The 26,930-nt window shown below is 40.7% G+C and overlaps 1 protein-coding gene across 2 annotated transcripts; it reads right to left on the bottom strand.

Moving 5' to 3' along the window:
* Positions 1-26,855, bottom strand: LOC143121546 (neprilysin-like). Of its 2 annotated transcripts, XM_076281962.1 has the most exons (24): positions 26,746-26,855; positions 26,533-26,617; positions 22,321-22,491; positions 21,470-21,505; positions 20,689-20,850; positions 14,396-14,479; positions 13,949-14,044; positions 13,739-13,857; positions 13,264-13,329; positions 12,320-12,454; positions 12,131-12,232; positions 11,906-12,042; positions 11,448-11,541; positions 11,080-11,208; positions 4,611-4,709; positions 4,389-4,466; positions 4,058-4,161; positions 3,724-3,782; positions 3,170-3,289; positions 2,740-2,873; positions 2,261-2,326; positions 1,602-1,697; positions 1,443-1,519; positions 1-1,322 (listed from the first exon to the last, which is right to left on the bottom strand). In XM_076281962.1, exons 2-24 carry the CDS (start codon positions 26,573-26,575, stop codon positions 1,223-1,225), a joined length of 2,307 nt encoding a protein of 768 aa, XP_076138077.1. In that variant the 5' UTR covers positions 26,576-26,617; positions 26,746-26,855; the 3' UTR covers positions 1-1,222. The 2 variants fall into 2 exon arrangements, with proteins under 2 accessions (XP_076138077.1, XP_076138078.1); XM_076281963.1 differs by lacking the exons at positions 20,689-20,850; positions 21,470-21,505; positions 22,321-22,491; positions 26,533-26,617; positions 26,746-26,855 and adding an exon at positions 14,862-15,000.
* Between the last annotated feature and the right edge of the window lie 75 nt (positions 26,856-26,930).

The raw sequence follows: 26,930 nt of genomic DNA, 5'->3' as shown, positions 1-26,930 counted from the left end.
TTTACTATTAAAACAAGATTTATTTTTTTGAGGATGTTCATTATAAAGTGTTCAAATATAGGCATCTGAGGTATATTTGTCTGTCCTCATACAGATTGAGATGAGTTTGGAAGGAGGGCTGCAGTGGTCATGAAGTAAATCAAGGGCAGGACACACACACACACACACACACACACACACACACACACACTTTTTGGAGTATGACATAGAAAAGAACCAACACAATGTTTACTGATTAGAAAAAAGGCTGGAGACTGTGTTCTAAACTGGCATATAAATCAAACACACACACACACACACACACACACACACAGAAGAAAAAATGGCAGAATGAACAGTATGGGTATAACAACAAGTTGAATGATGGATGCAGACAATACAGAAATGTAAAAATAAGAACTACAACAATATTTTCTATGATTGTCAATTGTATTACTGCCACTTAAATATTAGACTTTCTCTGTTCTTTCCCATTATATTGGGCCAGTGCTTCAAGAGGTGGATATTACTAATTGGAAAAGAAATGAGCACCGTGGTACACAACACTAATTACTGTGTACTCACTGGCCCTTGGTTTTTCATATTATTATATATTTTTAAAATTTCTGACATTTATGTAAATTAAAAGGCGCTTCTTTAAAAGCATTTTTGGAAACACAGGCATTTGTATCTATTGTATACACATGGTATTTACACAGGCATATGTATCTATAGTTCACTGAAATATATATATATATATATATCTATATCTATATATATACTCTTATAATCATACATTCTTGGCATTAAAAACATGATAAACATGTATATGAATCCAATAATTGACTCATTGATTCCAGCTGAAGTGATCTGCTTTTTGTGCTTGTGGTATGACATGTATGCTACTGAAAATCCCCATCACAGCTTGACAACATACTGCCATCAAATAAAGCTTGATTGACAATTTAAAAAAATAAAATCACATTACTATCATCTTCAAAAATATCAACAGCAAAAACACACGACTGGATACAATTTCATCAAGTAGACTTAAATAATTTGAATAAAGTCAGTGAAGGCAGACTATAACACAGGCACATGCCTCTGTACTGTTAAAATAACAGAGGTCGGCTGGGGAGCCCTAGCCTACCCTGTGGAGAATGGGACCTTCCCATTCAAGCCTTATTGGTCTAGTGTGAAGTGGAGAGATCTTTGTCCTCTTGCTCCGTCTCTTCAGAGTGTATTACCACACTCGACATGTAGTCTGAGGCACCATGGCATTATTCTTCTTACAGTTAAAAGCTCTGGCAAATTCTGGAAAGTTCTGCAGTGACCCCATAACTCTGAATGTGGGGAGGAAATAAATCACAAATCACAAAATAGACAAACATCTCAGTTGAATATCTCTTCAGTTTAACTGTAGGTTACTCTTTAATAAATTAGCCTTTAGGCAGCAGTTATACCTGAACTCCCCTGGACTGTGGTCATCTGTTTTGATCGAGTTGGCTGCATGTTCAGGTCTGTGAGTGCCACACCACACCTAATAAGGGAATTTCAAAGGTGATTTTAAGTTAATATTTCAAAGCTAATAGATAAGCACAAATTTCTTAACCAGATCTCACCTGTGCAAAGTTGAGGAAGAAAAGTTGCTCATGGTTGAGGTCAATACCTGGGAGAGGCTTTTCAGTTCCGTGTTTCTTCACATAGTTCTGATAAGCCTGGAGGAACAGTTCTCAACCAGTCATTTCAACAAGCTGAATAAACACATACATACAGTGAGTACACTGATTGTTTCCCTGCTTTCTGGGTTAAAGAATGTTGTTTTATGATTCTTTGTCTGACAGGACAATCTGGGGCTCATTACAGACTTAGGAAACCAAGGTTGGAACCACTAAATGGATCCAATTCCATGAGGAAGATGCTGACGATGGGCAAAGCCTTGGGGTGGTTTCACCAGCAATAAAATTGGTCCCAATTGCCCCTGTCTTTTGCTGCCCTGTAATTAGAGTGTCTTGTCCAAATCCTTCTTGTTTAAGTATCTCTGGCATTTCCCCACTGTGGGTCAGAATGAGGGTCTTTTATGTGTCATCGCAAAATTTTACTGGCCAAATCTTCCCAGCAAAGGCCCAAAAAGCTGCTTTGTCTGGAGTCAATATAGAAAGTCCATTCACCTAGCACAAAACAAATGCATTGGGCTTATGGCTTTGAAAAAATATCTAGATAATTGGTATAGAAGTGTCTGAGTGTCTGAGTCAGAGTTAGAAAGATGTTTTTTTCTCACCTGATAGGCTTGACGGATCCCCCCATTATCTGCAATGTTCTCTCCCAAGGTAAGATTCCCATTGAGCTGAAACACCCACACACAAACAGACACACACACACACACACACACACACACACACACACACACAGACGCAGATGCACAGGAAGAAAATAAGTAGGTAGTGCGGGAAAGGTGGGCAGAGGAAAGAAATAGAAAGACAAAGTTTTAGACCTGACCTGACCTGAACAGACACCACCAATATCATTGCTTGTTTTAGTTCTAGTAAAAGAAGTGCCTGAGTAGAGAGCTCTAGTTCTAGTAAAAGAAGTGCCTGAGTAGAGAGCTCTAGTTCTAGTAAAAGAAGTGCCTGAGTAGAGAGCTCAAGTTCTAGTAATAGTGCCTGAGTAGAGAGCTTAAGGACAGAAAACTGGTCTTGTTCTGTCTATGAGGAGGCTCTGTGCTCCTCACTGGTGTAGATGTAGGGTAGCATTACATACGTTTTGTCCATTTGCCAAATCCCAGGAGTAGCGGCCATACTGGTCCACAATGCACTGTGAAAGCTCCTGAAACTTTTGAGAGGAAGAAGGACTCCACCAGTCTGTCATGTCCCCATTTTTATCATAATTCCTTCCTGAAAGAAAGAGAGAAAGAAAGAAAGAAAAGTATTAACGTTCTGTATGTATGTATGTACAGTATGTATGTATGTATGTATGTATGTATGTATGTGTATAACTCATTTTCATTTTATGAAATAATGCTTGTGCTTTATTTGCCTTTCATCTGCCTTATTAACTTTTAATGATTAGTAGATATGAGCTGGCTGAGCTAACTAAGACACTCTGGGCCATGTAGGCTGCTGTATGTGTTGAGCTTGGTAAAGAAATAATGAGATCCTGTGGATTAACAGGCTGTAGTTGAGCCTCTTACCACTATCATCAAAGCCATGTGTGATCTCGTGCCCAATCACCATTCCAATTCCTCCATAATTTAGGGAGCGGGCTTGACCTTTGCCAAAGAAGGGAGGCTGCAGGATAGCTGCAGGAAACACTATAAAAGGGAAGGTATCAGGGAGCAGATGTTACTCCTCAAAAGCTACCTGACTTCTTCAATTCAGAGAATTAAAAATATGATAACATCTTCAACCTTATTTTTACTATTGTTTTCAAACATCTCACTGTATTAAGATCACTTTTCCTCTAAACACTTTATAGAGATAGGATAATGTAGCTATATAATCTACTATACTGTATTATATCGGTTGAACTGACACCATATGCATTCACTGAACCAACTAGCAGAACTATGTAAACACAATACATTAGGCATACAGGAGGCAATAGTAAAACATGCTATATTCTCTAGTAAACCTATGGTCTTTGTCAGAAATAAACATTGTATCTAGGGAATGATCATTTTATTTCAAGAGGTAGCAACAGCACATTTTCCGTACAGCCAAACTAGGTGATATATTATTCTGTTACCTATTTGGTTTCTGCTTGCTGAATAAAAGGCATTCACAACAGCTGGCCCTGTAATCCACCTTCATGGGAAAAGACATAGGACAATGCACATTCAATACAAATATAACTATAGCTATTACATTACAATACATTGCATTGCATTCCATTACGTACTTACGCCTAATTGAAGTTACTCTGACTTTACTTCAGACAAGTGGAAAAGCAAGCCAACAAGATATCAAACCCCAGGATGGGATATACAGTAGAACACCACTCACTGAGTGCATCTGTGTGGATGTGTCCTGTGCATGTGCTGTGTGAGTGGATGAGTTTGTCTGATAATGAGGGACCTTACTCGTCTTTGTTCACTTTTACCCGGAGCTTCTTCAGCCGCTTCTTCTGAGTCATCTCGGATGTCTTCAGCGTGTTCTCAAAGTATTCATCTGCACTGTAGTTTAACTGTTCAAAGCAAAGGCTAGAGATTCAGGAAACACTCTCAAATGTCACTCATCTTTTTATTGATGCCTAAAACTAGAGGCCCTAACTATGCCTAATATTCTCATTTGAGTTAAAAGAGATGATATGACCTCAATCTATAAATCAGATCAAACAGCAATACATACTTTGAATTGTGCAGTTTGAGCAATTAACCTCAAATGAGCTTCTGAGCACAGCGGGCCACTTACACCTTCATATTCCTTATTAAGGTAGTTGTCATCCATGATGTTTTCTGAGTAGCCAATCTTCTCGCTTATGGCCAGGGCCTGCAGGAGGAGCACAGAGAGGTGAGCTGATAGAGCAGGGTAAAGGGAGCCCAACGCAGAGTCAACATCTCCTCTCAGAAGACAAATAATAAACCATGTGTTAGATTAACTCCAGAAGTCCTGTCGGGTAACATCATCTCTCACCTTTTTAGCAGCCTCCTTTTTGGTCTCGGAGTCCATCCATGGGAGATCATTGAGATTACTGATGAAGACGTCTCGTATCTCAGCAATCAGCTCATCCATCTGAGACACAAAAAAGACTCTCACAGGCCAGATCTTTACATCTTATAATATGTATATTTGACTGTAGTAATACATTAAAAACTGTTTTAGATAGAGAACTAATTTCAGATTGACCTCACCACCAATTCTTATAAATATTTGGTGTCTGTATGAATGGTAAGGACATTGGGATTTGCAGTAAATGAATGGATGTTTAAATCTAGTACGCCGATTGAGACTTTTCCCTGCCTGTCATCACAGCCTCAAAATAGCCTTGTGCATGAGAGAGATGATAGACCAACTGTACAGCATGTGTACAGTTCAAATGTGCTCCATGTGACTTTAAACAGTGGAACGCACTCTGAATAGAGGCCAGAGAGAGTTCAGAGAAACAATACAGGGTACCCCCAGAATTGTCAGACCTAAATTTAAGACTTTTTAAGACCTTTTTAATACCACTTCAGATGAAATGTAATACCTACATCGCACCCATTCGGATAGAATAAATAATATTAAAGGTAAGATTAAACCTCAAAAAACTAGATGTACCGCAGAGCGGTATAAAATATGACCGCCGCCCAGTCCAGCACATTTTTTCCACAAAAATAAATCACGCTGAAAGGCCTATATGATTCTAACTGTCTCACTAAATTGCATTAGCCACACTCAATTCTCACTGGTATCTGCTTGACAACAAGTACCAAAACATGATTAGTTCATAGATTTCACATGTAAAATTCATTTTATACAACCCCACCCCCATCTTGCCTGTTCATAATTCTGAGAAATTCTTGAATTGTGTGCATGTGTGCGTGTACACGTTTATGTTTATGTGTGTGGGTGTGTGTGTGTGTGTGTGCGTGCTTGTGTGTTTGCCTGCGTATGTGTGTTTGTGCATGTGCATGCATGCGTACATATGTCTACTGTGTGAGTATGTGTCATACGTATGATTACTGTGAATGTATGTGTGTGCGTGTGTATCTGTTTATGCACATGTGTGCACATGGAATGGGATAACATGACCTCTGGAGGCAAACATACGGAAAAAATTGGTCATCCTAGGCCCTACGGTTCTCAAGATATTCACAGAAAACTGTGTCTGCCCTACCCTCCTTTCGGGGGGTCCAGTACAGCGGGGGGGCTACAGATCAAAACGAAAAACGACGGTTCCATGCTATCCATGTGGGGTTACATGCCCACCAAGTTTCGTGTACCCCGGTCTTTCAGTGTCCCGGGAATCCTTGTTGGTGTACGGTCACTAAATGTACACATAAATTATTTTATTGTAAGGCCCCCCATGAACGAAAGTTCACAAAACTTGGCATGCATTTGGAGGGTGTCATAATGATCCTACACTTTCAATTTCGTGCAGTTTTGACCATGTCAGCCAGAGATATTGTGATGAAAACACCTAATTTTTTGCTTTTTAATTTTTAACTAGGTGGCGCTATACATGAAATAAGTGGTAATGGGATGGGTTGACATGCCCCCTTAAGACCAACATACAAAAAAAAGGTGGACCTCCTAGGCCCTACGGTTCTCGAGATATTCACAGAAAACTGTCTCCGGCCACCTACAGGCCAGTTGGTGTATAGTAACATAAATTAATTTATTGTGTGGCCCCCCATGAACGGAATTCCACGAAACTTGGCGTGCATTCAGAGGGTGTCATAATGATCCTACACTTCCAATTTCGTGCAGTTTTGACTATGTTAGGTCACAGATACCTGCGATTACAACACCTCATTTTTACTTTTTTGTGTTTAACTAGGTGGCACTATACATGAAACGAGTGGTTATGGAATGGGTTGACATGGCCCCTTGAGATCAACATACAAAAAAAAAAGGTCCTCCTAAACCTTACGGTTCTCGAGATATTCACAGAAAACTGTGTCTGCCCTACCCTCCTTTTGGGGGGTCCAGTCCAGCGGGGGGGGGGGGGGCTACAGATCAAAACGAAAAACGATGGTTCCATGCTATCCATATGGGGTTACATGCCCACCAAGTTTCGTGTACCCTGGTCTTTCAGTGTCCCGGGACTCATTGACGGAAATTTGGGCATGCGAAAAAGAAAAAAAAAAAAAAAATTCTGACTAAACCTATATGACCGCCGCTTCGCTGCGCGGCGGTCATAATTACTATTTACAAGTGTTTGAACATGCCAAGATGAACATGACAGCAGTGCAGTGGCAACGCAAAGATTTGTCGTGCTAGTAACGTGACTGAATGTCCTGCTTCATGGACAAATTTACACAGAATAGAATCAGGGATTAAAGTGAAAAAAAAAACTTTTTTCAGGCCATAAGTCATACGTTGTTCATATCTACCTATAGAGATAGCACCCCTTTTGCGGTCGCGACCTATTGGTTTTTAATGTACAAAAAGATGCAAACAGCAAAGTAAAGCACCAAATAAACACCAAAACGAGGCTACAGGGTACTCTTAAGTTACTATATAATTAATGCCACCTACAGGTGAAGGCATAGAACATAAAAATCCTATGGTTTGTGTCAGTGGCGGACCGTCAGGGCCTTCAAAGCCTTCTCTGAAGGCCTAACTATTTTCAAACGAATGAAAAATAATAGTGTCTTTAATAACATTGTACTTTAGCATTTATTATTTGCTTCTGCTTCTCTCCTTCCCCGATCGTTCTTGACTACTGATATCCCACCGCTGGTCCGATATGTGATTTGATTGGCAGATTGTGTGAACAAATAGTGAGGGGGTGCGATACGTTTTTATCCAATCGCACGTCTTCTCTTGGTAAGTCCCGCATCAGGCCTTCTCAAGGAATCACTGCGTTTTCGGTACCTAAGCAACCATTAGAAATCATATGTTTGGATTCGGCTTGATTGATGGCTACATCTGACTGATTAGCCAATCAAATCGACCTGTTATGGCGAGGTAGGCAGGTCTGACTGCAGCTGGGCCTGCAATGTTCCAAAAGAATACCCGGAACCGTTCATCACGAATTTTGACGCTGTCTGTTTTGTGATGAACTTCGTGAGCAACTTCTGTCAGTCAGACAGACAAACATTCACTGGAAAAGTATGTCACACTGACATGACTATGGTTATAGTTATGAACAGTAAATTGACCGTTTTTGTTTAAAAAATATATATTGATACGCCTTCATTAAGCAAAATAATATAGGCTAATGTAACAAGTGTCAGCTGGAATACATGTTAGCAAGATGCACATAACGGCAGCTAGCTCTGCACGTAGCTGGTAACCTATGCAGGAATTGGTAAGTTTTGTTTCATGTTCATTTGATAACATAGACTTGTAGTACAGTAGTACTATAGATGCTTGTTATCTGGCCCTTTTATATATAAAAACTGTTTTTGTGCTGCTTGCAGACTGCAGTGTCTGCTTGGTTACTCTACTGTATGCTAGCTTGAGGAGTTGGTGGCTTTGGTGAAGATGTCTGGATCGGCATCTATGTGAAAACTGTCATTTGTCTTTGGTTCCCTGCCCTACTAGTTTAGTCTGACTTTTTATCTCTCTGAGTTTTGTGGAAATTATTGGTGAAATCAGACCAGGCTATCAGACATTCTAAAATAACCAACATGCAGTAGCAGCATTAGGGCAATACACATAGATATACGGCAATACATCTGGTGACTTTTATGTTTAATAGCATGGTGGTGTGCAGTGACATTTTTTTTAAATAATTTTCTGTTGAGACATTTTCTCAGTGTAGGCCTACCGCGAAATAACCTACGCTTGGCAAACAATGTAGGATATCCTACTGTAGTTTCACGCGAGTAATCAGAGCAGCGTGGTACCTAGACTAGTTGCACTGTAACGTTAACGTTAGAGCTACAACTAAATAGGAGAGCCACAGTCTGAAGCAAGTTTGCTGATGTCAGATTAAACTACTAAATGGTTTGGACACATCATTGTAGACCGGTGGCAGTCATGAACATAAATTAGGCAACCGATAGCCTAAATATTTCAAAGTAGTCTGCACAAACCCATACTTGAGTACACTTGGTGTTCACTTTCAATATGACATGGACTAAATTGCACGTCTTTGCTGGCAGCAGCAGGCAGCAGTTTATAATGTAGCCTACTTGTGAATATGGGTGGTAAATAAATAGCCTAGCAGCTTACTTTGCTGCTGAGGGTGATCTGTTAACCAATAGCAATCGGAGCATTAATTGTTTGTGTAACGAAGATTCTAGTGCTACAGACTCGCGTAAGAGAGAGAAAACTATCCCCCCCACCATGAAATGCTGGGAAATTGCACACATTTTAATGCTGAAATGTAAAAAAAAAATCTCCGCCGTAACGCCCCCCTATTATTATTTTTGTCAAAAAATGGTCATCCTTGAAGGCCTAACCACTGAACGCACGGTCCGCCACTGGTTTGTGTACCCTGTAGCCTCGTTTTAGCCGCCATGTGAATAAGGCGAATTGAGAGTGTTCTTGATTGAGATTGAGTTTTCCTGATGAACAAAACAATATTTCAATACCATCCCTGACCATTGCTGATTAGCCATTGCTATTCTTTTCTACTGCAGCAATATTGTAGCAAGGCTTTAACTTAAACTCTTATTTCATTACTTCAGGCCAAAAGTATTTAAAGGGGAGATTTTTTTCTTAATATGCAATTCAACACCAAGTAAAATCTATAAAATCAAGTTTGCAAGACTTGCAAGACTCACATTTCCTAATCAATGTAATGAATCAGAACAGTCTAGATACTGTTCATATTTCCATTTGTTGCCTCATCCGCATTTAATGAAAACATGGTACTTTTGAGTTTTACAGACAACTCAGTTTTCCAATGAGCAGCAATACTGTGTGTGCTCATGCAGGAGGTCTGCGCATCTGATAACGACAATCTGGAGAGGGCGCACTTAGCGCAAAAACGGTCAGCCATAGATAAACGTACACAAATCATGACGCTAATATGCGAGGTTCTGGTAGGCCTACTGGTTATGGTTTTGTGCTATACATTAATAATAGCAAAGTTTTAAGTTGACTATTTTAATTGCATGGTTATTTTTTGTCAACATACCCTCACAACCTACTGTCATTAAAAGTGAGGCCTAAGCCAAATGGGCTACAAGGCTGTCTGTACGTCATTAACACGACTGACCCCCTTACTTAACATAAAATAATAATGTCGCGAACTGTTCACGCTCTGAACTGAACACGCTCAGTCAAAACCTTCCGTCGGAAATTGGGAAAAACATTGTTGTAGGCCTACATGTCATAACAGACGGGAGGCATAGGCTACGGTTTATATTGTGTCGCTTTACACATAATGTTAGTTGCATTGATTAAAAACTGTAACAATAATAGTACATCGGGTGGCATAGCAGGCTATCTGTTCAAGTCATAGGTGACACCCAAAATGAATGACCTCCCCTGACAAGAGTTCGCGATAGTAAGAAATTGTCTACATTGATGCATGGAAAGAACACAGCCTCCGAATTCGCACATAAAGCTCACAATAGCATATCCAAAAAAGTTAAACGGATTGGGCAACCTCATCAGCTGTCTCGATTGTGTCACTGTAATCCAACTTTTAGACCGTCCTCCAGACGTGTTCTTTTTTTTAAGCAACCGCCCCAGGCCAATGAGACAACCGTGTAGCTACAACATAAACAAAGCGAAACTCATGGCTGACGTATCTTCTTGAGCAATCTCTGATTGAGACACAGAAATTTCTCAAGAACACTATTAGGTCTTTAAACATTTACCATCACACACATTCATTCATCGGACCTAATATTTGTAGGCCTAGTTGCCCTAAAAAAGGAAAAGAAAAGGTGATAGACCCCCCCCCCCTCCTTTTTTTTCTCTCACCGGATCTGCATCTATCTCAAATATGAAATTTCTAAAATCAAATTGACGGAAATCCGTCGTACGACGGAGAACTTTAATCCTTGTGATTTACGCTATGTGAGGATATTACACTAAATCTACTGATCATTTGAAAAATTAAGACCTCCGTGAAAAAATTCCATAATTTGAGGTGAAATTCAATACTTTTTAAGGCCTTAATTTAGGAAAATGAAATTTAATACTTTTTAATAATTTTAAGACTCGGCGGGTACCCTGCAATAACAAAACACCCAGACATGCACACACACACACGCACTTACACACATATGGTTTAAAATGCATAATATTTTGGACAACCCATTGTACATTACAGTGTGAGAGAAAGAGAGAGAGAGAGAGAGAGAGAGAGAGAGAGAAAGAGATTGAAGCCACATAAAGGGGCAGTCAGCCTGTGCAAAATGAGCAATAGATCTGTAATGACAGGTGCCATAGACATGCAGCCCTCATGCAGGCACACACACACACACACACACACCACACACCCAAACGCATTCACATAAATCAGCACACATGACAGCCAAGCTCAGCTTACCATGCTTTTGCTATCTTTTGAGAAAGCCTCTTCCACGTACAGTCTGCCCACTGCGTAGTCCATGTGGGTGTTGACATAATTGGCACACTGCTGCCAGATGGCGGCTTCAGATGTGGTCCCATAGATGGCCTGCCGGAGTAGTCCAAAGGACAGTGTGCTCACTGACAGTGTCATTAGTGTGCTAACCAGGCGCTTATCAGTTATCAGTCTCCTCTTATTTTTAGTTCCAACAAATGAATGGCTGGACATAAATGACCGCGAGGCAAAGAACAGTAGTGGAAATGGTGAAAAAGAAAACCAAAATCAGAAGGGAGCCTTTTTCAAAATCCACAGCTTATTTGATGTTATTGTTGTGTCTGGCGGCTCACCTTCTGAAGTGGCTTGCGGGTGTCTCTGTATGACTTACTGAGCCCCCCGACCATGCTCATCACAAAACGCCAAACCATGTAGTTCTGGATTTGTCTAAGGGGCAAAACGGGAATTTTATCATACTAGTGCAGTGCTGAGTGCTCGTTTAAAATGTGCCACAGGCAGACTGCATTATATGGTCATCACATTGTTGAGGTCAAGGTCTGCTAAACATTTCTGTGCCTTTAGGCATATCACAGCCGCAGGCGATTGTCATATTGTTGAGGTCAAGATTCGCTAAATGTCGACTTGTAACAATATCTTCCACATTTCACATCCAAAACAACTTCACATTTACCATCCATCAAGTGTGTAGTCAGTCAGATGAAGAATTTGAGAGATATACAAAGAAAACACATTTTATAGGTATGTGTCATTCCCCAATACTGTGTTGTTGTAGCAGTCCCCTATGACTTACCTGGTAGAGTACTTATTAATAATGGCATTGAGTTTTCTGAGGTAGTTTGGTGCATACACAACAATGTCTTCAGCATCTGTCACAGTGAGGTTTACTGTCTCCATGATTTTGTTGATGAAGTGTGTCCAATTAAACACCTGGCGAGAGGACATGGCATATTTAAATGTGTATAACATGTTTTCACTTCATATTTGAGAGCATAACACAAAAAGGTGTGCTACTTACACCACTTTCAAATTCCAAGGTGAAGTTGACATTCATGGCCCCAAGATGCATCTTGTTGTAAATAAGTGTAGGGTTATTTCTCTCCTCTGATGTATCTGTTGCCTGGGAAGCAGCAGAAGAAACTGTTGTAAAAGCAGAAAGCTCACACACTCACACACAAAAAAACACAAATAAGACAAGGGTGCTTACATTAGCCATATCTTGTTCTAGCTGCATTATAAGCTTGACTTCCTCTCTGATGGCAGTTTCATTTATCTCTAGACCTCTGTCTGAGCGCATAAGTTTGGCCACATCAAACATGAAGGTCTCATAGGCATCGCACACCTGGAAAAAGAGATGTACTGTTGTTACCATCTTGATATTTTTAAAACACATTCATGGATTGACAGCTTGCATGTTAAATAATGTAGCACAGCGTCCAGAGGGCCTCCTGAGATGTTGAGGTAACAGTTTTAGTGGCCCACTAGGTGGTACATTAATCCACCCCCCCCCCCCTCCCACTAAAGCATCCCCTATAGTCTCCCCTGGAGACAGCAGAGAGCCCATCTCTGAATATTTATGTGTTGCTCTCATACCCTATTTAAACTATGTGAGGCTGGACTGGAAATACTTCCATCTGGTTTGTGTTTTTTTTTTTTTCGAACAGCAGACCTAGATAATATCCTTGTGAACATTTAGAAAAGTAGGTTTTGTTTTGTTCTACTAAACATAGCATCACATTTGGGGGTTGGATTACTAAAATGGGACTGGGGAGAGGGGGGGGGGTGCTGAGCAAAGGCTGATGAGCTGGACAGAACTGGCCTCTCGTGGACATGGACAGAGGAGCATAAGGCTGCTCTGTGGGCTGTTATCTCCATCTCTCGTCACAGCTGGGAGCCTTAGACATGTGCATGGTTATCCTGCTCCTAATGAGGAAACCTGACACTGCTTATACTGAATCAGATTGAGCAACAAGCTGAGGTTGGCAGAGGAGAAATGCCCGACTGCTTATGTGATTAGAGCTTTTCTAAATCTGCACAATTGGTTAATTGGTTATTGTGAGCATGCATGTAATAATAACGCATGCCATATGGGCATACCAGTTTTATTTCACTTTTGTGTCGTTATGTGCATTTGTAATGTTGCAGACATACCTCTTTATATGGTCCTGCACACACATAGTAGTCCCTGGACTGGAGGCCTAAACTTGGCTGATCAATCTGGCACATGAAATAAAACCACACAATCATCCGTTCAGTGTAAAACAGTGACATATTATACAAGATCCAAAAGACCCGATCACAACAAGCATCAGTGAGCACAAGGATTGAGTTAAAGTACACTGAAGCTGCAGTTACGCTCTATCTGGAAAACCAGCCTTATTTTATGATTATTTTTCTTGGTTGAAACGTTTCCACAGGGTCTGTCTAAATAGATTTCCCCTCTCTATCTGTGTGTGTATGTGTATGTGTGTGTGTGTGTGTGTGTGTGTGTGTGTGTGTGTGTGTGTGTGTGTGTGTGTGTTGTTTGTCTGTCTTGTCTTGAATGAGAAAGACAGACAGGAAAAGAGAGAAGAGAAAAGAGAGAAGTGATGGCGTAAATGCTCCCTGATATGCATGGAATACCTACATGAATGATATGAGAATTGGAGTCCCTGTCATCAGTGCTGACAAAAAAATAAATAAGGACTGGTTTCAAATATTTCTCATTGAGTTTGGCTATGATGTCTTCTGCCCTCCATTGAGTTCCTGAAGAGGAGGGGAAAACATTAAAATTCCTCTGTAATGAGAAACATGGCAACTACTAACACACATTTAACAAGTGATACATCCCGGATACCATATTTGGTGTCCCAATGGTCTGTTGCTATTGGCCACTCGAGGACATCTGGCAGCACTGACAGTAAAGGTGACCCTCCTCGTTGTTCAATGAGACCTGTCAGAAAAATGCAGTGCAGGCAGAGGAGATGCAAAATCTTTCCCATTGAGTTTTCCCTTGTAGGTCTAAATATAGCTAATGAATTTAGCCAGATAATAGCTCACAATTTTATGTTCAAATGAGTTTGTATGACTCCATAACACATGGCTGAAATGCATAGCTACATACAGGGCTGAAGTCCAAGACAAGTACTTGGTAAAGCAAAACCACAAGTAAGACCATGTAAAGATGTCAGTGTGTTCAGTACTGAAAACCAACATGGTCTACATGTACAGTATTGACTCATCTTAGATATCATTTCTGGATCATAGACATGTGTATAAAACAATACCAGCTACCGGTACTTACTTTCATTGTTGCAGGACTTGTAGAGCACTCTGGCTTTGGTCAAGGCATTACTGCTGTTGCTAGTGTCTTGTCTTTCTAGTACTCCTGCATTGAGACAAGAGAAAGAACATGTCATTTCATAATCATTTCAAACCATTTTGGCAAACTATTCATTATGGCATTTCTGATGGTTTAAATCACTATGATGCACAGTTCTGATGCACAACAATCTGGTGTAATGTTTTATCAACATTTACATAAGAAAGAACTGTGTGACATAACATGCTAATAACTGTGTCTGGTGGAATATTGTTTACAACCCTCAAATTGTATAATTGTTTCTGATCCATTACAGGGATGATGTGTGAATGGTGTATTACAATCTGTTGTAACCGGCAAAGCTGAACATTTTGCCAACACAATAAACACATTCACTCATTATGAACTTTGCCTATGATGAGTGCAACTGAGGGATGAAATCCTCCACCTTTGGTCATCTTTTCAGTGTCATCAGCTGAAGGTAATTGCCAGTTATTTCACACAATACTGCAATCTGAGAGGTGGTTGAAGGAACAACAGACTTGTACAAACTGAACTTGTCTTTTCATGACTATGTGCATGTTGGTCTATCTGAGGATAAATCAAGAAGAAATAAAGACAGTAAAGATGATTCAGTAATTTTGCCTTAAAATTCGCTCATCTGTCACAAAACCTTGTACATTTAATGGGATTAAATGCAATTGTCATAAGGTGATACTGCATGCAAATGTCACATTCTAGAGACAGAACATGAGTTTACATCACATGTCGCAAATAAAGAGATCTTTTCCTTTCATCCAACCTTGCATGCTGTGCTGTCTTCTCAAAACCTTTGAGTCTCACTATAATGCACCATTCTTGCTGTCTTGAAACATACACCCATACTCTCTCTATCTCTCTCTCTCACACACACACACACACACACACAAACTCAACACACAAATAGTGAGCCTTTCCATTCATGGTCCTGGAAAGCAGTATTTACACTCTTATTTAGTTTTAATTGGGGGCAGAGACAGAGTGAGAGGGCTTCCTGTAAAAGGGCACACATCTTGTGTGTGTGATTGGATTACCGACCACCTGGTGAAAGCAAGGCAGGAATCCCTCCAGCTTAAAAAATCCTTAACCCTCCCTCTCTCTCTCTCTCTCTCTCTCTCTCACACACACACACACACACACACATTCTTTATTACATACTGGACACTGATGGACAACACTAATAGGCAACATAACCGAATACAATTGTTTACACATTTTTTACAATCATCCTTCATAAAAAAGTAAACATTTTTTTGGTATTGCCTGACAAAGCCTGACAAAGGACAAACTGGAGAGCACAGTCAAGTGCAAATCATGTATTCAGACACATTTTAAGCTTCACAAATATTGTAAAACATTTGCAAACACTTAATGGCAGCCACATGACATCTATATACCCTTCATGACAAATGACATGTGTACCCAAAAATGTTCTGCCATAAAAGCTGTCAACTATGATGTCACAGAGTCATAACACATTTGTAAAAAGAGACAGTGTAGCAAGTCTGAGAGAAATGATGTAGGGGTGGGGAACCATAATGTAGGCTGCAGCAGAATCTCCCCCTTTCTACGATTATAATTGAACACATACAATGTAACATGGACAGTGAATCTGTGCAAAGTTATGTTCGAGTTTATGTATAAAGCTTGATTATGTGTGTGTGTGTGTGTGTGTGTGTGTGTGTGTGTGTGTGTGTGTGTAGTGGTACACAAAATTCTAGTCAACTCAAAGCATAGTATGTTAACTATTACAAATCAGATGGATTATAAACAGTTGCTTTGCCATGTGCTTACATGTGGGCCACACTTCACTTGCTCTAATAACAGAACACCATGGTCAAATTGGCAAACCAACCAGCGTAGCAGCCAGAGAGGGAAGGGAAGGCTTCTGCTTCTACAGCATGGAAGCATATGGGCATCTCAGTGTGAGACTCACAGTTGAAAGAAGAGTTCTATTGATTTCCATTTGTTTTGGGTTGGCCTTGACATAGACTAATGTTTCTGAAGCAGTTTGTCTCTACCTACAATTGTTTCTTTTCTAGAGATACTTAATATTCAATAATTCGATCTTCATTTTTGAAAGTCACTTTGTATTACAGGCTCTAGACCCAACCGCAAGACAAACAGCATGACATTTAAAAAAAAAAAAAAACATAAAAACATAGATACATTTACACATACAAACATATTCTGATTCATGAGAGTCTTAACAGGCACCCATACCAATGTTTCCACAAATATGATTGATATCTGACCGAGCTGCACCTGGGGCTTGTGAGCATCATTATAATACAGTTTTGAGACTCATCAAGTCGGGACATGAACTTAAACATTAGGTTCCTCAAGAGAGCCTGTAAAGTGCTTAGCCCTGAGTCACATAAGAGCTTACTTGCACTGCTACTCCTGGGCTTTTTCAGCAGTATCCTCAGGCAGTCATTATATGCTACCTGAAGTTTGCGCAGGGTCTCCTCTTTGTAGCTGACCCATATAATGGGGCTACATACATAAGGGTGCAGTATGCACGGAACAAGCTCACTTTCACATCATCAGAACAGTGATGGAATTTTCTGGACTAACATGTTTGCTTGGACATACAACATTCGTCTCAGCCTATACATATCAGCATCATCTTCCATCTTGTCAGTGATGATGTGCCCAAAGGTATTTTGTACAGTTAGATACACAGAGAGATTGCCCTGACAGATATTCATGAATTTCTCAATCCAAATATGGCTCTGACCAGGACACAACCATGAAAATACTCAGGACCTCTCCCACCTCAGTGGGCTCTGGTCATCTGCTTCTGGTCAACCATACCCCAACTACCACAAAAGCCTTTAACCAAGGGACAGGCGTACAGTACCAACCAAGAGGGCAGCCATATTTTCTTTCTCCATTCTCTATTTGCCACTGATATTTGCTTTGTGTAACACCAGTGACTTTTCTTTCCTACCCAGACATTACCCAACTGACATGGCTGCTATCTCAGGCGCCACACATGTGAGGTTGTTGTGGTTAGATATCCACACTTGTGTGTTCTGTTTGTTATAAAACACTAGATTATGGACACAATGATACAGTGAGGCTAGCTTAAAAGCTTGGCATCTTATCCAAACATGTGTTATGATTCTGGACTGGACTGGATGTGGAGGACAGACAGAGCAGTACAGGCAGTGAAACACTCTGAGAAAGTGTATCTACCATGCCGTAAAAAACTACGTCACGTCTGGATAAACACCACAGCACTCAGCCAACAAAGACTTCAAGCTGGCGTTGTGACAGGCCGCATCCCCAAGAAGCCAGGTGAGCAACTAACATTCTGTCAGGAGATCCCAAAAACACCTGATGTCAGTGAGACAAGAACCATTTGACTCGGACAGTCAGCGCCGCTCTTTCACCTATCTAGTAAAAATGGATGGAGATGGCGAATGAACTTGAAAGCAGATTCTTCTTTTAGTGTTAAAGGATTCATTCAAGCAGCAAATGAATGAGGGCACTGAATCATTCAGATGATCAGCCTACTCCCACTGGGAATAAATCCGTTTTTTTTCTCGGCAGCTTCTTTGACACACTCTGTTTTCAGGTCCAGCATCTTCAATGCTGGGGTAACGTGATACACAAACGTGTTGTCCACATGTGGTGGCCTCGTACGACCCTGGACTCTGGGTTTCTCTTTTTCTGAAGCGCAAACAGGAAACCTTTCTCTCGGCATCTCCTCTATGCATATGGAAAAGCCTTTCAAACCGTATCATACCCTTGGCATTCGACTTTAGGCATTCCACATTAATATTACTATTTGATCTGGCAAGGGTTCTCATCCTCTTTGCAGGCTTCAGTAGGCTCTTCACAGAAGAGGAAGGAGTGAGGAAAATAAGAGACGTGACTTGTCTCAGGACATTTTTTTATGATGTTTTGCACTCTGACGATCATTCAACAGAGTAACAAAGAGAATAGTGTTCATGTACTATAATGATGAGTATCAATGTCAAACTCTAAATTGCATGATTGCACTTTACAATGTCTCAAATGTCTTTACACAGATGTGGTAAATCTGTCAAATGATATAGATTTTGTTTGTGTTTCTTGTCTAAGTGTTAGCTTAACTCTTAACTGGCACTAAAACTGGCTAAGCTTTAGTGCATCAGTGTTACACCCTACCTACCCAATCATACCTCGTCCTATCTGGTGGTCTACTGACCTTTCATATGCCCCCTGCTGTCATTTAGCTTTTTTATATCCCCTGAACAATATTAAATGTCATCAATATCCAGATATTACACTATAGATACATACACTACTGTACACTAGCTTCCTGTGAGTAAATTGAGAGAAAGTGTACTTTTACTGGGGGTGAAGAAGAAAGGGACTATCATAGTATTTCTGATGATGACGATGATTTATGGGCAGCCGTGGCCCACTGGTTAGCACTCTGGACTTGTAGCCGGAGGGTTGCCGGTTCGAGCCCCGACCAGTGGGCCGCGGCTTAAGTGCCCTTGAGCAAGGCACCTAACCCCTCACTGCTCCCTGAGCGCCGCCATTGAAGCAGGCAGCTCACTGCGCTGGGATTAGTGTGTGCTTCACCTCACTGTGTGTACACTGTGTGCTGTGTGTGTTTCACTACTTCACCGATTGGGTTAAATGCAGAGACTAAATTTCCCTCACAGGATCAAAAAAGTATTTATATACTTAGTAGCCTGATCCCAGCACTTTTTCCTGCTTGACAACCATATCCGTAATGTCTAATCTCCTCAATCGCAAGTGCAGGGATTATGTCGTGCTCTAACCATCACACAGTGAGAAATGTTCCGTGCTTTTCAAGAACTGTAATATGCCATCTGCTAAATTCAGCAACATTGCCACACCTTCAAAAGCTAATAGTGTGAGGTATAAGGTAAATTCTTAATATTATCCCAGTATCTCTCTCTCTCTCTCTCTCTCTCTCTCTCTCTCTCTCTCTCTCACACACACACACACACTCTCTCTTTCCCTGAGATCAACCACAACATTCCTTCCATATAATAGCTATTCTTCCTTATCCACAAGTTTGGAAACTTGTTAGAACAACAGCAAATAGAGCCAAAAATATCAAATCTATCTCTATCTGCTTCTCACGCCACCCCTTTTTACTGTGAAACAGCAATTAAAAGGCACACAGAGACTATTGCACAGTGTGCCAGCCCTAAGAGGAGAAGACAACTATTGTACAAGTCACATTTCTGCAACATTGTGGCATCCAAAACGTCATGTTAATTACCTAGTGTTAACACAATGTTTCTATGTCAAAAAGCAATAAGAATTTGCTATCTGTTGTAACGTGTTTACTTGTAAAGTTACAGTATGTCCAGAGCGCTCAAGAAACACTAGTGTTACTTTTCTGAACTGATGAAAAATATGAAACAATCATTACAAATTAAGAATAGGTCTTCATAGCTTAACTGTTACCTCAGCTGTATCTTTTGTTTAGTCAAAAGAAACAATCACAGAGGAAGAGGGGGCTTAGAGTACAATTTTACTTTGAGAAATCATTATTTCAAAAAAGCCCTCTAATCAATTGCCCTTATAATCAAGTGTGGTTGAATAACAATATGTTTTTTCTTAACAACAGAAGAAAAGGGTCACTCGCAAAAATTGTAATTACAACTTGTTTTTCTATCAAAGGACACCCTGAACTTGAGTGAGACAATCAGAGAGTGAGAGCGAGAGAAAGTGCAAATGATAATCAAAGAACAGAAAAAACAAACACAGTTGTTCTTTAGGACAACAGGAAGAACAGCTGGCATGGGGAATTACAAGGGACAAAAGTGTGGAGGTCTTGCCCTTTGCATTCCTGTGCTTATATAATGCTCTCTCACGTTCAAAACTGATAGGCCCGGCGCCCATAACTTGGCTAAGAAAAGCTTAACACATTGCAGCATTCCACCAGCCCTCATCCCCATGGCCCCCATTGACATGAACTCAGGCAGTGTGCCCTGCATGGAGCTGCACTCTCCTTTCCCCTGCATCCTGAAGCTGAAGGAGCAATCCCACACCCCATGGCACATGTTACCCTTTCAAAGCCATCCCTCCCCCTCCCTGGGGTGCAACAGGACCCTACCCTGTAAATCAGCATGTCAGGTTGGTGGCTAACAAGCTACTCTTTCTTGACCCCAACTCCCAGAGGCTTCAACTGTGGGCAATAACGTTCAGGTGCTGGGGCCGGTCAGAGGTGTGCTAGCACATCAACCCTACCCAATTACCTTTCAGCACCACAGCTAGCTCGTGTCGGAGGATGTCAAAGGTGCTGTATCTTGAGCTGGTCTCTGGGATGATGTTCTTCTTCAGCCAGCCTCCACAAGCGTACTCGTAAAAGTTTTCACAAGGGTCCACTTTGGAGTCCATGTTCTCAATGAGGCGCGCAGCTGCAAGTACCGACAGAGAATCCAAAAAACAACTGCAATGAGGGCAAACAAGCATGGGACAGAAAGTGCACTATGAACATTTATCTATAGAAGTTAGAATAGTATGGTCGAGAAAGTAATTAAGAAGGCTATGACAGTTCCATGAAAGTAGGAATATGTCAAAATCCTAAATCTACATCTCTCAAATCCCAAATCTACTGTACATCCTTGCCAAATCTACATCTCATCCTAATAGGCCTACTTAGTATGCTTTTTTTCCAAAAAGTATGTTGCAACTTTGAATAATGAACATGCTATGACTTTTAAAAAATATATTATAATTGTTTCATTCATAATTGTAATGAATTATAAAGCATTGAACGATTTCACTCATCACTCACACAACACTCATCTCAGAATTGGAGTTGGAAATTTTGCTGAAATTCACAAATTCTGTTACATGTATCTGCACATGTGGTGGCCTAAATAAATACCAATGAACCTCATTCACCTGAATCTTACTATGTCGCTCACTATATACTACATACACAGCACAGAACAGCACAGCATCAACATCAACATTAACAAGACAGTGCAAGACACTCCAAGATCAAAATTCAGACACAGGACTAAATCTTACCAGACTGGGTACAATCTGCAGTGGTGCATATCCCGCCTAAAAGACAAATGAATAACAACATAAGCTGAAACATCACCACAAATCATTTAGTACTTTTTCAGATTCTCTATAACAGTATGTGTACTTGTATTTACATTCTGAAACGTCTTTACAATATTTAATTTTGTGTGTATGATAACATGTATCAAACAATTATAATTATTAACCTTAGGGTAGTGTATGTTTTTGCTCATTTTAACTGAGTAAGGTGTCACCAGAATCATGCTCTTCTAGGTGCCACATTTTTGCTTGTTGGCATTCTGCTTGGTAAAGCTGTTCAAAAATTAACTCGGGGGAAAATGCTGATGAGCTAGAAGTCAGGCTGGCCTTCACATATGCATACAGAGCAGTGTTCCAGACACCATTTTGAGAGAAAAGGTACAATATATTTGGTGTTTTGTAAACCACTGGGCACTTCAATTTAAATCAACAAAGAATTGGCATTACACCATTGTGGCATTACACCATTCACATGAAATGGCAGGTGGATTACACCTTTGGACCCTTAGCAGTCATACAGCCCATTACACAGACCACTAACGCTGCACTTTTTAACTTGAAAACAGATTATTTACACAGATGACAGACACACCCATGTTCACTTTGTCTTTGCACAACCTACAGTATCAATCCATCGCTTCCCTAAACCTCAGTACACTTATCTTTTGAAAAGTGTGAAAAACACATACCTCACACCTTACGTTATTACCTAAGAATGGCCATTTAGGAATGGCAGGGGTTGTGCCCCTGGCCCTCACAGACAAAAGAGCAATATGCTATTATCGTTGTTGCTGTTGTTGTTTCTCACTCACCATTGCTTTGTGTGGCAAACAGGATGCTTAGGGCTATGACAATGATGAACAGCAGAAATACAATTGTGATGAGGCCAATCTCCAGTGATGTCCACCGAGGCTTTCTTATCGACTTAGGGGTGTTGTCAGCCATCATCAGCACTCCGTCAGGTGATGCCTGTCCCAATTCACCTGTAATAGACAGTAGGCAGACAAAGGCAGTGTGAGTATCTACAAAGGCGTTATGGAGGTCTGTCTAAAACTTGCGAGCAAACAGCACTACTGGCACAGCACTGATAAAAGCAAGCGAGCACACTCACTTTGGTATTTGACTATTTGGTGATATAATTGCTGTAAAGTCTGTTCTCATATTTTTTCAGAGCTTCTAAGCCAGGGCACAGAACAACATACTGAAAAGCTTAGGTGTGTTGGCGTGTGTGCTATCTCCCCTTCACATGACCATACAGTAAAAATTATTTTTAAGGATGTTTTTTTCTAATCTAGCTTCCTATGAAAACATCCTGATTTTTTAAGAGTAATGAGAGAAAAGACTGCTGAACACAGACAACAATCTTTAGTCTCTAAAAATAAGATTGGTCTTCATTAATGATAACATTGGCTTGCTTCACAATTTTCAGACAAATTAGAAATATGGAAAAAAAGCTGTCTTGTTGTTTGCTTTAAACTAATCTCCACAGGCTATTACTCCTTGCATCAGCAGTGACACACGCATACAGGCTCTGTTCCGCTTGCTCCGACCCACACACACACTCAAACACACTGACTGTGGAGCTGTTGTGCTGACACAGCTTTGCAGATGGACAGGTCTTGCTGAGTTTTGGCTGAGATGTGAAGACCCCGACCTGAGGACAAAGTCTTACAAACTCTCTTTGAGTAAAAGGCCTTTTTCAAAAATTCTACTGAGAGGAGAGGGGCCGACTTTTGGCAACATGGCAGTCCAGTCAGACTTGTTTTTTAAGCAGTGTGTAGATACTCAAGACATGGCTTTGGATATTAATGTATTGGAGTCTGTCTTGTCAGAAACTCTCAAAGCCATCCACATAAATGCCTTATTTAAAAGAGCTACTTTTTGAAAAGATGAAACACAGTTTGGGGTCTAAGACATGTATGCAAAAGGGTGACTAATTGCTTGGAATGAAGGCTGATGTGTGTGTGTATGTGTGTGTCTTTTAACACAGAACACATTTTGGTGATCCATGGTTGGCTCAATGAATGACTTGGCATGAGCCGTGTGCGTAGGTGGCTTAATTGCTCCATCTGTTCTTACTCACATGGACATCCTCATTTTAACTTCCAAGATACTGCAAGTGGTGGTTTGTCACCTAGAGGGGGTCTCCACTCTTACTGCACTGTCGCTGGGATGAGGTCAGCACTAGCTCGGAGTCTTCCTTGATGAGAGAAGAATGATGACTGTTTGGGTCATGGTCAGGGAAGACAGACTCAGATTATCTTAAGAGCCCTGTGATTATAGAATCGCTATTAATTAAATACTGACTTAAAACATTCGGCCCATCTAATGGGGAAGCAGGACACTGAGTATATCTGCATTCAATATAAAAAAAGGTTCCCAAGGGCATTAAAGTACAAGCAGTACTTAAAAATCTCTATAAAACGCTTACATGTTGTTGCTCCTTTGCTGTGTGGTTAAGCCAAGCTTAATTTCTTTGTCTGTGTGAAGATTCTGAATAAAACTTCTTTTAAAACTTCTAAAACTCATTGGAATGTGTCATGCTTCAGGCATTAACTACTCCAAAGATTGTTGATTAGCCAGGTGAGTGTTTGTGGCACCTCAACCTCCTCTTACTCCAGTCATTCAATACCAAGAGCAGTCAGGCAACTGCAGATCCTCGTAAAATAAAGTGAAAACAAAATTCTGGCAATGAATCCCAATCAGGATTAGTAGCCTGAATCGAAACAGTACTTTTTATGTTAAGTGAGGGGACACACAAGCACCACACATACACAGAGCCAGACAAACAGACGGACCCAATTACAAGCCTCTAACCTGAGGCCAGGTTATACAACACTATTAGAATTGGATCTTCCAAGAATTCTGCTTATGGACTGTATGTGTGGTGTGTTAGAGGTAGTTGTGTGTGCTTAAAAAGGACATATCAGAGGGCATATTATCTATAGAATAACTTTTATTGCATCTTCTTACTTTAATTATTGTTACATCTGTGACAGTGAATTGCTTGATTGACTATTGCTTACTCTAAAGATAAACTATGCTAAACAGATTGGCTGTCAGATTGGCTGAGAGAGAGAGAGAGAGAGAGAGAGAGGCAGATGTAACATAAGCCTACAAAAACAAATGTGTTTACAAAAGAAATACATTCTTACAGGAACACTTGAGTAAAGGGGTGATGGCAACACCAGTGCTTATATACATATCCGCCTTCATTCTTATACCCACTGAGTTAAGTTTATGTTCAACAGTAATAGCGTTACAATTCTGACCTCTCTCCTTGTCTTTCACTCTGATACACTATTTATTCAACAGAGGGGTGACAGGAGTTGAAATTCAAGCACTGATGAGGTGTTTTCCTCCAGTAAGTGGTTTAGGAACCCCACAAGCCGAGACTCCAAATCACTGGTTAACTGCTGTACAGAGCCCAGCACTGACAGCTGCTGGCAGTTGAACTCACCCAGTGAGCGCACTCACTGGGAGCCAGAATACCCCCCCCCCAACACACACACACACACACACACTCTCTCACTCTCTTCCTCTCCCTTTCTCTAACTCAGTCACACACACATACGCACACACACACACACACACACAAGCACACGCAACGCGTAAGTAACCAAACTCTGAGAGTTTGGAAAGGACGTATTACTTGTGTTTCCAGTTCATGCTCATCTGCCATTCATTAACACCCCTTTCCACCATTTTCACTGCTAATTGGAAGAAAAGTGCACCTGACCTGAAATGGTTAGGATTCACTAAGCTCAGCAATGTATTGATGTTTCAGCGAAAGAATGAGAAAGTTTATGGATAGCAACTAAATGTCTACACAAACCTATACTTAAAAGCTCTCAGACAGTTAATACTGCATTGTTCTTTTCAAAAAACAAAAGCATGAAAGAAGTTCCATGAATACAACCCAAAACAATCCACTGTGATGCTGCAAAGCCAGTACAAAGTTGCAAGCCAGTTTGAGCTAAGAAGCACTAAATGAACAACCTTTTCATCTTTACAATGAAGAGTAAAAACAATGCTGACACAAAAATACACATAGCAATAAAACTGTATTTATATACAGATCAGGGAAAAATATATCTAAACTGTTTTCAAAGTCAGAACCCTCTGATAATGTTTTGTTTCAGTTCTGGTTTTAGGTTTGTGTGGTTGACTAGGATGTGTGTGTGTGTGTGTGTGTGTGTGTGTGTGTGTGTGTGTGTGTGTGTGTGTCTGTGGTGCGTCTATGTGTGGAAATGAGGCAATAGCATCACAAAGCCACAAAGCATCATCCTGACATACTTCCAAGAATCCATGAGGTTATGCGTCAGGACAACCAAAAGACTTCTCAATAACCTAACTCTGGGGCCTACTAAGGCCTCTCAGTGACGCTATAACTGGCCTCTTCATCCAAGTGTGGACACATCCCATGCACATTCTTATCATCTGGACAATGCACTGGACAGCAAACAGCACTGCAGATCAACATTTGGTCAAACACTTGTAGCTTCTATGGCTGTTGCCTTGACAATCATTCATATGAGGAATTACTACAGTAAGTGGCAATGAGATCTCTCGACCCCTGAAAAAATGTCGATTCATAAACTGAGGATTACTTTCAATTATACTCAGAGACGTATACATTTTCAAATATAAATCCATTTCTACCTGGGGTCTGCAGCAGTTTTCTAACTTCGTAAAAAGTTCAAATAGCCTACTTAATATTTTTAAAAAAGACAACATCAATCTATTATAGCAAGTCCTGACGGTGTTCAATTTTGAACTGATGGCATTGTGAATGAAAACAACAGTTGCGCTTTGACACTGCCTACATATTTTATTACTTATCGTGGGCTCGAGTGTGCCCACGATAGATGAAGTCTAGGCTATGTAGCCTACAGGCGGGCTGAAATTTTAACACCGAACATATCTGCTACAGCCTACCTGCAATGGGCATATGCTACAACACGGTCATTAATAACGGGCGAATGATACACTGATTCGGGGTAGCCTGTAATACGCGGACTTACCAGGTGTCTCTGGAAATTTTCGGTCGATGATGTAAATGGGCATCACAAACCAGTCAAACGTCCATTAAATCGATAAAGAGAACGTCTTGTAAGACAAGTTGGCATGTATCAAAAAGTGAATTGATAACGGTAACAAATCAGTCTGGGTCTCCGCGGATAGAGAAATACACTGCGTTCTGCCCAGCATACAACGAGGGAAGGATTTTCTCCTACCTGTTAACAACGTGACATCCCTAACCTCTAATCACAGTGTCGCTGATATAATGTTGCGCGTGTTTGGAAACAATGTAGTCTACTACACAACACAACATAACTACGTCGAATGATAAGCGCAAACGTGCCTTCGCAGGGAAGTATTTAAGTTCTCCCGGTGGCTGATGCCGCCTCCCCCCGAAAGG

This window comes from Alosa pseudoharengus, unplaced genomic scaffold, assembly GCF_046254945.1.
Source record: "Alosa pseudoharengus isolate Yale_2024_CS ecotype anadromous, Long Island Sound unplaced genomic scaffold, YU_APseudo_1.1 YU_APseudo_1.1_scf_13, whole genome shotgun sequence".
Lineage (NCBI taxonomy): Eukaryota > Metazoa > Chordata > Actinopteri > Clupeiformes > Clupeidae > Alosa > Alosa pseudoharengus.
This window is presented reverse-complemented; position numbering and strand designations above follow the sequence as displayed.

What these genes read in the sequence shown, in the direction of transcription:
- LOC143121546 (XM_076281962.1), bottom strand. Translation starts at nt 26,575, where the DNA reads ATGCCCATTTACATCATCGACCGAAAATTTCCAGAGACACCTG. An exon ending in AAAATTTCCAGAGACACCTG is followed by an intron (nt 22,492 to 26,532) that starts GTAAGTCCGCGT and finishes TGTCTATTACAG; the next exon opens with GTGAATTGGGACAGGCATCA. An exon ending in CCATTGGGACACCAAATATG is followed by an intron (nt 13,858 to 13,948) that starts GTATCCGGGATG and finishes CCTCCTCTTCAG; the next exon opens with GAACTCAATGGAGGGCAGAA.